At 35.8% G+C, this 12,261-nt stretch overlaps 2 protein-coding genes across 5 annotated transcripts in view; one reads left to right on the top strand and one right to left on the bottom strand.

The window, feature by feature from the left end:
• The window catches only part of osbpl6 (oxysterol binding protein-like 6), a 46,261-nt gene extending 42,703 nt beyond the window's left edge, over positions 1 to 3,558 (bottom strand). For all 4 annotated transcript variants that reach the window (XM_024287152.2, XM_024287154.2, XM_024287153.2 and 1 more), the window contains exon 1: positions 3,027 to 3,558. The gene's annotated coding sequence lies outside the window, so the exon portion shown is untranslated. The remainder of the gene's footprint in view (positions 1 to 3,026) is intronic.
• Positions 3,559 to 10,259: 6,701 nt separating this feature from the next.
• Positions 10,260 to 11,778, top strand: LOC112154732 (cytochrome c iso-1/iso-2). Its single transcript, XM_024285868.2, has 3 exons — positions 10,260 to 10,415; positions 10,934 to 11,113; positions 11,224 to 11,778. Exons 2-3 carry the CDS (start codon positions 10,939 to 10,941, stop codon positions 11,367 to 11,369), a joined length of 321 nt encoding a protein of 106 aa, XP_024141636.1. The 5' UTR covers positions 10,260 to 10,415; positions 10,934 to 10,938; the 3' UTR covers positions 11,370 to 11,778.
• The last annotated feature ends 483 nt before the right edge of the window (positions 11,779 to 12,261 follow it).

Here is a 12,261-nt window from a genome sequence, read left to right as displayed (position 1 = left end):
GTAAACAAAAAGAAGCTGGGATTGTATTAAAATGATGGATATCAAGCATGACCACAAAAACAGTTTTAAAAGGTAAATTAATAGAGAATATTGTAAAGTAAAAAAGCTTAAAAAGCCCCCAAACTACTAAGGGTTACACAGGTTTAATTGGTGCCACAATTACATCATAAACAAAACATAAACAGAAATCCTTTTTAACAAAAAAAAAAAATCTTCTTTGCGCAATAAATAATAAAAAAAAAGATTTTTGTGTTTTTTAAAGCTTTAAAAATATTTGCAGAGTATAGCAGTATAGCAGTATAGCAGTTGAAGGAAAATGACAAAAGCTAACACTTAGTTTAAGAAAAAGAAAAATATGTTCATTTTCTGCATGAACTGGATAAGTTGTGAAGCTATAAGACCGTAGTGATCCAGAGTTGGTCACGATGAGTGCGATGTGGGACAGAAGTGACTGCGTCAGAACAGCCCTAAAGACACGACAGGCCTCACAAACGGGGAATATGGCACCTTGATGGTAGCTATGCTGTAACAGCAATAAAATGAAAGTCATGTTAGTGTTGTCCCTGCGTCCAAACAACACTCCGGTACAGTATTGACCACAGTGAAGCCAGCCTGCTGATCCTCCCCTCTGTTGCATAATTAAAAGGAGACAACAGACGCAGCTTCATGTCCTATCATATTACCGACTCCTGAAGAAAACGGATTATTTGAATTTACAGCTGGCTAATAATGAATATTGATTCATTTCGACCTGTTAACTGTCTACAACATGGGGTGGGACCGATGCAGATCTGGTATGGCATTTTTTAGCAGTCAGCAGTCCCATTTCTATTAAGTAGGCCAGTCTCCTACAGTTTCTGCTTTTTTTTGTAGCAACACCTACGGGGCATAGCCAGTTTGTCCCGTACAGCACACATTACATCACCTCGATACCGCTGAGCAGTGCACTGCAATAGTTTAAGGCTTATGCGTGTACAGGATGTTGTCAGGAGCAACAGCACACTTATGTTCTATATTTATGGTTGTGGCCTCATGCTCACTTTGATGTATCAAGAACTTCTTCTTACTTTGATGAGTTTAAAAAAAACTTAGTTTTATTCAACAGATATTCGGCTTTTATTGTGGAAATCAAGGATACAGAGGAACATTTGTAGTTATAGACAGGTTTCTAGTGTTTTATAGTTCACTGGATGGATGGGAGTACCTCCCGGAAGAGACTCCTTCATCTGGTGATTTAATTGTGCTGTGGGAGGACACTGCCTGACCCATCCAATACAAAAGCCCCCGGATCTGATGAGTCAGAAAAGGACTGCGTATAACTTACATACAGCATAAAAAGGAGCTTTAATGCTTAATTTTTTTGTATTTATTTAGGAAGTTCAGGAAGGATACAACAAAAATCTACAAATAAAAATAGTTTCAGAAGATAAATAGGTTGATTTACCACAACAGTTTATTATTTTGGAAAATAAAAAGTAAATTGCTACATCTGGGTAAGTAAGAAGTATTTTTTTCTAGTTCCTTTAATCCACCTTAAACTTTCTGATTGATGAACCCTTGGTAAGATTTAAGTTTTGATATTTGTGTCGATGTTTTATGTCCTGTTCTTTTAAAAGTACCCTTCTGATTGTGTTTTTGATCTAAGTCAGGACACGCCTTAGGTCACAGACCAAACACTCTAAAACTACGCTTTTAAAACTTTAGAAACGTAACTTTTTAACAATACTATGAATAAAAACAGGTCGGAATATTATTCAAGAATAAATCAACTTAAACCTTAAATAACTTTCAATATTTTACTCTCCATAAAAATATATTTAGTCAAAATAATACAAGTAATAAATAAGTGCAAGATAACATCAGGCCATTAAAACAATAAAATTAAATGATCTTGAGGGCCAGATCCGGCCCCCGGGCCTTGACTTTGACACATGTGCCCCCAGTGGTCTTTTAAGTATTTTTAATCAAATTTCTTGGGAAAAATCAGAAAACCAGTCATTTTCTAGGACATAATTTCTGCAGAGCGGCAGGAGTTCATTAGAATTTGTGGGTGGTGTTATAGCTGGGGGCAATCCCGCCCCCTTTTCCTCTTTGTTTACATGCTCTCCCATTAGCCCTTAAAACTCCCAAACTAAACTTCAAGGGAGACGTACGTGGATCTAGTTGTCTCCTCTCAGAGTAGAGTTGGGAGCTTTTCTATGTTCCTAATGAGAATTTTTTTCTTCTCCAGGTGCACAATAATTTGAAAACAGAAACTCAGAAATGCAATTTAAAGGTTAATTTTCTTTTTGTGTGTCCTCCATCATCAGGTCTTTTAAGATCTGCAGGTATCTGAGGACACCATCAGCAGGCGTGGGAAAGCAATTTTTTTTCCAGAGGGATCAATAATCAGAGACGATCAAAGAAAGAAGCGTCTGTTTAAAGAGGATGTCAGTGACAGAGCACTGAACTATCCAGTCTCCATTGCTGCTCTTTAATTTATGTCAGGGGCTATTTTGAAAGACTGCAAAGTCACCGGCTGACCTTCAGTTGTGAGGGAAAAAGAGGCTGGAGGAGGAGGGGGGAGTGGAGCAACCCTGAGAGGGGCAGAAGTTGGCCAACTTTCAATTAGCTGGCTGTTCCCAAAAAACCCTATGGAGGATGGAGAAAGGAGGGCATCACGGCCATGCTGCATCCTCATCCTCACAGGGAGAAGTACAGCAAGAGGCTGAGGATGTCATTACATCATCAAAGTCACTCACAGAGTTGGCTGCTCTGCTCCTCCGATGAAGCATCCGTGGTTTCATACTCCAGATAAAGATGTCTGTGGGATGTTTGCCCCCCAAACCCCCTTAGATCCAAACTAGCAGCAGCTAGCTAAGTCAACCCTGGAGATGTGGTCGTGTCTGACTGGTCCACGGTGATTCACTCGGGATGCAAATGCAGAAACAGGAATGAGGAGCTCTGAGTCTGGCTGCGCCTTAAACCGGTATAACACAGTCATAATGCCGCAGTTTTGCACACACAGTTTACGTGTAAAGCCTTACCACAGATGCGGCGGGGATGACCATGTCTCTACAGTTCTTGGCGCAGGAAACAATTGATGGGGGTCTCCCCGGCCGGGCTGCTTTGAGGTCCCCAGTTCCTTACAGGCACGCGGCCTCCATACGGTGGGGTATGTCTTTGTTTGTGTTGCAGTCTGGCGGTTGAGGGGTCGCTAAAACATCAGGTGAAGTCCGGGGAAAAGTGCTGTGTGTGCCCGTTTCCTTGAATGCGGGCTGTGATGCTCGGCTCAACTGCACCCCGCTCGCTCCTCCCTGCAGCAAGCTCGGCTTTGAGCGGGAAGAAATGGACGAAATGGATCCGGCGCTGGCGGACGGCGAGCGAGAAGGAAAAGGCGGAAGTGGAGTTACGGAAACTGGAACGAGACGTCAATGACCAGGCAGCTCTGGAGAAGCGCGCCCCCTCCTGGCCCAAAGCCGCAAGCACAGCACAAGTCACAGCAAAAAACTAATGGATTAAACCATTGACTATATTTGAGAACTGGACTGAGTGACCCCTCCCCCTTTACGGTCCCAATAAAAAGTACCCGTTGGCTCCAATAAATCAAAGTCCTATAGACTTCTATAAAGAATTAAACAGCTATTAATCAGTCATTGCATCTGTCAGAATCACAACTTTTGCTCTGCTACATTTTTTTTCAATATTTCAGTTCATTTTTTTTCTCTATTGTGCTGACCAAATAGATGCCTCAATAAAATTATCAGGTCCTACATCAAATGTTCAAAGCATTTGACTCTCTCCCATGCCTGTTTTCGAGTGGTAGGGGTGGAGACTTCCAACAAACTTACTCCTGATTGGCCAGAGTGGTTGCCATAAAAATGTTGGCTCAGACTGACTGGGACAAATCACTGCCAATTTATGCTACCAACATGATGACGTCTTTGTTGAAAAAAAATTGCAACTGAACTGATTAAATGTCGTTGGAGCCGTAAGTAAACCATTTTCTATGGGTGATGTCACACTCACTCGGTCCAGTTCTCATTTACAGCACAGTGAATGCTCACTGAAATCATCCGAATCAAAAATCGTGACGTCCATATCGTGAAAAAGTGACAACTGAATTGACTTCATTTCACTGGAGTCGGAAGTAAGCCATTTTCTATGGATGATGTCATACTCACTTAGTCCAGTTCTCATATGCAGTCAATGGATCAAAGACAAAGCATGTAAATTGGAATAAAGAGTGGTAATTGCCAAAAAAATGCATAAGTAACAATATATCTTACACGCCGTTTCTGACAAAGCACAACTTCCTTTTCAAATATTGATAATAATAACTGTAGCTTTGCAATGATTCTAATAAATACCGTATGTTCTCCACCTTTCCTATAAATGCAGATTTTGTTTTAACTAAAAACTAATTGTGTCATAAACTTTATACAAACACTTTGCCTACTCACTTTAGTTTGGATAAATAAACATTAGACATTCTTTTCATTTATTATTTTTAAGCAAAATTTTATATGTGTAAATTAAGAGTAAACAATCATATACATTTATTGGATTTATTGCCAAACTTAATCAATTTATAAAACGATTTAAAATATTCATACTCCCAAAGCATACCCCATCAGGGAACATTGCAATTTCTTATTATAGAATTTCTTTTATTATAGAAAATGTAATGGTCATGCTTTTTTTAGGATGCACCTGTTAATATGTTTTAAAATTGTGTTTATTATCGATAAAGTTATATATATATATAACAAAAAAAGATGGGCCAATGGTTTCATTCAGTTTAGTTTAACTTAATTAACAAATCCACAGGATTCTGCTCATTAGGTAAACAAGACTTTAAAGGTTAATTTGAAAGAAATTCACTCCCTATTGAAGTAGCTTCTTCAGTTTGAGCAGTTGAAGGGGAATTCAGGTTATTTATGTTCTGACTGCTTCTGAGGTGTGGCAAAGGTTAAACGACTTGGTGTGATGCGACTAGATGAAAATGTCAACAAACCAGACATGATCAGAATGACTAATGTCCTCTTACTTGAGTAGCCTACTGTGTTTGTCTCAGAGGTTTTGACTGGGATAATAGGTTTACTGAGGTTCATGTGGATCTTCATTTGTTGGTTCCTTCTAAACTTGTTGGTATATATATATTTATCGGTTTCCAAATTTTAGAGTTACTGAAAGGCCAGAGGACTTCAAGGTCCCCAAGGGCTCATACTGTAAAATCACATCAGATATACGTATATGATGGCCCAAGACAATTATAAAAGAGTAAAATGACTGGAATTGCACAGGGAGACTATACAGCCATTTTAAAATGGGTGTGATGGATGTTCTAATTTCTTCTGTGACCATGGAGTCGTTTGTGTAGCTGATGCTATAGTTCCACACCTGATACTCCGATGCAACCCAGACAAAAAAAATAATTAAATTGTATTTAAAAACAGTATCAAAAGCTAAAATATACCCTATATATTTCTGTTGTTCTGCTGAGTGGTGGAAACATTTTAGAGTTTAGAGTAAAAGTCTAATTACTGGAAACCTTTTAATTGATATGGTGTAATTCAGCTAAAAACACAGGTGTGTACATAATGGCTTTAAATGCTACATTTTGTCCTTATATTTCTTAAATTAATTTTAAATCAAATAATCTTACATGGTATCAAAATTTCAAAAGCTGCTGCTCTGACTATTCAAAAATGTATCACAGTGGAAAACATGTTTTGTGAATTTTATAACTACAAGCTCTCAACAATTCAGTTTTATCATCATTCAGGTCAAAGAAAGTTTCCTGGATTCAATCATCTTTACATATATATATATATATATATATATATATGTAAATATATTTTTTATGGCAATAACATGCCATTTGTGATTAAAGCAATTAGTGTTTTTTTTTTTTTTTTTTTAAATGATGCTGATGTGGTCTGCGACAGACTGGCGACCTGTCCAGGGTGTACCCCGCCTTCGCCCATCAGCAGCCGGGATAGGCTCCGGCACCCCCGCGACCCCAAAAGGGAAGAAGCGGTCAAGAAGATGGATGGATGGATGATGCTGATGTCCTGGACTAACAGCAGCGCACACTGCCCTCTTGTGGACAAAAATTTTTCAAAATACACATTTTCAGAGAAAAGGTTTTACAGAGCTAACCTGACTGTTCTCATTTCATGACCAGATAAATATTAAGTTTTACTTTAACTCATGTTGCAGATAGATTTTTTTAGGGAAATGTGCTCATATTAAAACGGATGTTTTAAGGAATGTTGTGTGAATACCAAGGACTGTATTTATAGAAAAAGTGGCAACCATAAATTTATACTATGATATTATAATTTATCAATTATTAAAAGAATAATGTAGCTTCATATAAAAAAACTTAACCAGAAAGTGTAACAGAAAGTGTGAAAACACGAGTACAAACTGTGAATCACTAACTTGCAGAATCTTGTTTAACAGCCAGAGTTGGGTGGGACTGCTGTGTACGACATTCTGTCTCTGAGCTCAGATGAATTCTGACCGCCTCTCTTCAGGATGGTGCTTCAGGCAGGAATTTGAGTTCTGCACTTCTGTTTTGTTTCAGTTTTCCGCCTTCCGAAGATGGAGCTTTTTCCTGAAAAACAGAGTATCCTAAAGACTGTCGAGCTATTGTGTTTTTAACAGTCGATTTGATATATTCACATTTTAGTTTCATAAAGTTCAACCCACTGTTGTTTTTTACAAACCAAAATAATACAAACTACTAATAGAACATTCCAACAGTGCCAGCCAGACCTCTCCGGTCACCTTGATCCAGTCTTTTGTCAGGTCCGAGAGTCAAAACTAAGCATGGAGAAGCTGCATTCAGCTTCTGTGTTCCACAGATCTGGGACAGACTTTAAGAAAGCCTTAGATCATCTGAAACACTCAGTTTATTTAAATCCAGGTTAAAGACCCACCTGTTCTCAGCTGCATTTGACTAGTACGATTCAAAAGTTTACATCTGCACTGTTCAGATAAGCTTGGTTTTAAATTCAGTTATTTATTTTTTTTAAACCTTTTTTTGTTTCATTCCTGCCTTCTTACTATTTTTTCTTTTAAATCTTATTCTAATGATCACTCTTAATATTTATTTTGACTGTTTCTATTAATGTTTTTTATAAAACTCTTTGAATTGTCTGTTTAACATGAAATGTGCAATACAAATAAACTTGTCTTGCCTACCACTCTCTATGGTTATGTCTTTGTAAAAATCAGTGTTTTCACACATTGGACTATAATAATGGATTGATAATTTTTGCTGTGTTATCCACTGTGATGGCACTTTTTGTTTATGTTATATTAAAGTAGCATTTTCGAACAGCAATTATCATATTATTTCGTTTTGAAATTGTTTTTTAATGGTATAGGTCAATTTGATAAACATCTTCCCTCAGACAGATCTATTATAGGAATACAAATTTATTAATCAATTAATCAAACTATACAGTATATAGATAAACTATATTTAACCATCAGAGAGACCATCCTACAAAATTACCTTGCTTAAATCACAAGTTTCACAACATAAGTCTGTGTCATGATATATTTAAATGTTTTTTTTTCTGTACATAGAATTATTTGGAAGCAACAATCCAGAAATCAGAATTTTATTTCATGTTTCAAAGCTGTAAACCTAAAGCTAAACATTTGAAAAGTTTCTACAAACAGTCACAATGATGAGTACTATTTTTTTCAGTTAATATCCAACACTTAAGTAATTATTACTGCTATTATTGGTGATCTCAACCCTTTTAGAATGCTGTGTTAACATACTCTGAATATTTAATAAACACATTCCTGATATTTGTGCTGCTTTACAGATATTTGCGGATCACAGGAAAAGTTTATCCGATCATTATGTACCAGTATTACTGTGTAACATCTTAGTTTTGTCTTTTTTTGTCAAACACACAATAAGATATGTTTTATGACTACAATTTGCCACTTTTTCTGTTTTCCTGTCTCTCAGTGTCAGTGTCTTGATGTCTTGGTTGGTGTTTTCTTTTTGCTCTCTGTCTGTGGTTTTGTTTTGACAGCAGCCACATGTGATGACCTGTAATTTTTTTTTCACTTCTCTACCTGCTCGCCCACAACATATTTAAAATCATCTCCGCCTCCCTGTGGCAATTAAAAGACCAGATTTTCCACTCCATTTCAGTCAGGTTTCTTGAGTTGTCCTGTTTGTAAAAATGCTTCAAGTTTTCTTTTTTATTGTTGTCCACTGATGTGATTATTAGAATTTCACGGCTGGTTTGACTCGGTATCTTCCTCAAGTTTACACTAGTCCAGGTCTAAACTTGTTGGTTTTATTTTCTTGGATTCTTGGCATCTGGATCTGTCAGATTTTAGCGCAATACGAGATAATATAAACAGTCATTTCAAATCTCTTGATTAGTCATTTTCTTTCTTTTTTAAATTGACATTTGCAGATACTTTTGTTCATTATTTGAAAGTGTTACAAAATGTTCTTGTTTGTCAACTGATGACCTTAAAACTCAAACAAAAATATTTCATAATTGGTCAAAATTAAACACACAGTAACTGTCGTTTTGTGTCGAAATAAAGATGGAGGCAGAATCGCAAAGTATCCAACAAGTTTTTAAAAAATGTCATTTAAAAGAAAAGTTATATTTATCACAATTTTAAAACAGATTACCACCAGAAAAATCATGTATTGTCATTTCATGAATAAAATAAATTTTCATAAATTTGTTGAGTACCTTTCTATCAGAGCATTTTCTTTTCTTTTTTGCATCCTTTCCAGGATGACATCAAAACAGCCATGCAGCATACTGGTGATGATAAGATGATTGTGATGGGTCAACATCAAGTAAATGTTATGTGTTTCTAGAAAACCTGACAGTGTTTTATTGTTTTGTTAGCAACAAGTTAAAGCAGCCAAAAAAAAAAAAAAACTCAACAAGATCCACTTTTTTGGAAGAGCGACTGTAACACCTCATGGTGACTCAGCTCAAACGGTCTTCTCTCGTACACGTGCTGGTGAGGGGAACTGTCTGTGCCCGGCTTCATTGAGCGCTCAGGTTTCTTTCAAACCTGAGTGTGCCGCTCTTCCTTTATATATCCATATAAAAAGAGAAAACTATAATTATTATTTTTAAAAAAACTTCTTTATTTGAAGTATTTCAAAATGGAGTTTTAATTTTTAAACATTGTATGACTTCAGGGAATTTATTGATATGTGGGTCAAATTTCTACTTTTAATATTTCAAAGTGTTTCACAATATGAATTTCTTATTTAAGAAAATGTATAAAATATTTTAAAATATCAGAAAAATGAGTTAAATGATTATTTAGCTATCATGTGACGTTTTTTATGTTTTGCAAAGCATAGAGCTAAAAAAGTGACAAAACCTAAAACTGAAAATTTCACGTTTTGGTAGATTTTGTGAGACAAAAATAAAAAGAAACTTTAAACATTTTAGAAGTGTACAATAACAAACTTTTTACTTTAATGTATTTGTTTCTTTGCCGTTTTTCGGGGGGTTGTTTTGTTTTTATATATTTGGAATGAAATTAACTGGTAAATATGATTGGGTTTATTAGAGGTATCTGTTTCACTTTTGTTTAAACAGGTTTGGCTGGAAATTTGCAGATTTCATAATCAATACTTTATTTCTTCTTTCTGTTTTTTGTTCATGTAAGAAATAAACATTTTGTTGAAAATAAATGGAGTACCTTCCCTTTTTTTCTTTTTTTTTTTTTTAACAATGGCATAACTCCAAAAATGCAGCATCCGTTTATACATTTAGGAAATATTTATTTATTTATTTAGATTTCAAGACATGGATTAAAATATTCATAAATTAGATGACATTAGCCTAAAAAATGGTCTTTGTACAGGCTTAAATTCCTGCAGATAACCCAGACATGTTGTGAAATGCACAAAACACTAAACAGAAAGTAAAACAGAAAATAAGAGAAGTGAAGAAGTGCTTCAATATGTCTTTAAGGCCAAAGATTTTAGAAATGGTGAAATGGACTGGTGACCTGTTAAGGCTGTAGGCTACCCCACTTTTGCTCAAAGTTTTAGTTTTTAAGTTTTAGTTAATAAGAAGTCCGACATGATATTTTAGATAAATTAATTCCAGAAAGTCAAACATTAAAGGCTGTTTTCTCACATTATATTATTCCATTCAAGTTTACATGCCATGTTTTGACTGAGTGATTAAGCGAGGACATTTTTCAAACAACCTTTATTTACACCAAAGAGATGAACATGATGAAACGAGTCACGTGACGAATGACGTGTCGCCGGGAGTAGCTTCAGGAGACGGAAGCACGTTTTTACGACAGAAGCAGCGGAGAAGCCGGCAGGAGACCGAAACTGCGAGCCAAAAAAGTTGTTTTAACAACAGAAAAGTCGCTTTAAAGATCAAAAAAAGGTAAGACCGTCTTCAGTAATCTTTAAACTTTTACCACTGTCTGTTTTATGTCCGCTATTTTAATAAAAAAGTGGGTTAAATCCCTTTTCCTGAATAATTACATCCTACAACGTGCCCTAAAGTCAGAAAAGACAGTTTCGGAAAAAATGTTTTCATATTTTATCCCAGAAGTTTATCAAAACGACGGTAAATACACACAAGTGATGATTCTCGTTGTTTTGTACATTTACCTTAAAGACTTTCTTTTGACCTTGGATAACGGACATTTGTGTGCCATACTTCTATCATGTTTGAACAGATTATGTTAGCTCTAGATAATAATCAAAACTATGTATTCTTTTGATATTTATTGCCAAAACACGGGTAAAACTTAAAGGTAATCAAAGTTGTTTTAAAAGTGGAAGTTAAAAAAAAACTTGTGTAACACGGTTATCTCCCCCTAGTGGCCAAACGAGGAATTTTTTGTTAAAATTTATCTTTAAATGAAATTCTTGTACACTATTTGTCTTCTTTCTTAGAAAGCATGACTGGAGCAGACATTGAAAAGGGCAAGAAGGCATTTGTCCAGAAGTGTGCCCAATGTCACACTGTTGAACAAGGTGGAAAGCACAAGGTGGGACCCAACCTTTGGGGCCTCTTTGGGCGTCAGACTGGCCAGGCTCCTGGCTTCTCCTATACAGATGCCAACAAAAGCAAGGGTAAGTGTCGAATACATGGAAGAGATACAAACTTGCATGTTTTAAAACGGTCATGCACAATAAATGAGCATTATTCTCATTCACTTTATTATTTTTTTTAATCATTTCAGGGATTATCTGGAACGAAGAAACCCTGATGATTTATCTGGAGAACCCGAAGAAATACATTCCAGGGACAAAGATGATCTTCGCTGGCATCAAAAAGAAGAATGAGCGAACTGACCTTATCGCATACCTCAAATCTGCAACTTCATAGGGAATTCTCCAGCTCACTACTCTTCACTAATCTTAAACCAGAACATACTAATTATGATACCTCAAACAAATTAACCAAAACACATCATTCCTTTTTCCCCTTTAAACCAAACCAAAAGGGCAACCAGTCCCTGTGAGTTTTGCCTTATGTTTTGTAGCAATAGATTTATTTTTGATATCAAACATCTTCAGCTGTTCAGTGAATAATTTATCCAGATTTTAACAAGTTTTTACCATAAATTAGTCGGCATACTGTGATTTCAGGATGGGTAACATTAAATATGTGTGAGCTGTTATAAATCCCTCCAGAGCAGTGACTCGTCCTCATTCCATTCCTTAATTTAATGCCTTATTTGCTTTATGTCTCTGTTGTGAAGCTTGCAAGTTAAATAAAACGGACTGTAAACACAGTTTGTGTTGATTTTTGTGTCAATACTTCTTTAGAATTTAGAACTTTGGTCTGAAGTAATTTTAGAGTCTCACTAAAAGTCAATTTTTTTCCAATAAATCAAATGGAAAACAGAGTTTAAGTAAAAAAAAGTTTTTGATTGGTTAGCATTTTTGACAGCAGTTGTTAAAAAATAGATTTGTGCCCTGCTTGCAGAAAACATTGCTATTTGACATGAACTTAGGACACCACCAGGATGAGTAGTGACGATATCTTTATAACCTTTGCACCAAATAAACCCACTGAATTGTATCAGAGACAGTTAGAAATAAAGACGAACAGGTCAAGGCCATTAGTGCAGAGGTAGTGTCATTTTAAATATTTAAAAGAGAAACTAAAACAACTAAGCCTAAAAATAGGATACAAAAACACTAATCTTAAGAAGAATACCACCAAAAAGCAGTAAAATAATCTATTTATGCTGCAAATAGAACAAGAAATCTAG

This window comes from Oryzias melastigma, linkage group LG21 (assembly GCF_002922805.2).
Source record: "Oryzias melastigma strain HK-1 linkage group LG21, ASM292280v2, whole genome shotgun sequence".
Taxonomy (NCBI): Eukaryota; Metazoa; Chordata; class Actinopteri; order Beloniformes; family Adrianichthyidae; genus Oryzias; species Oryzias melastigma.
This window is presented reverse-complemented; position numbering and strand designations above follow the sequence as displayed.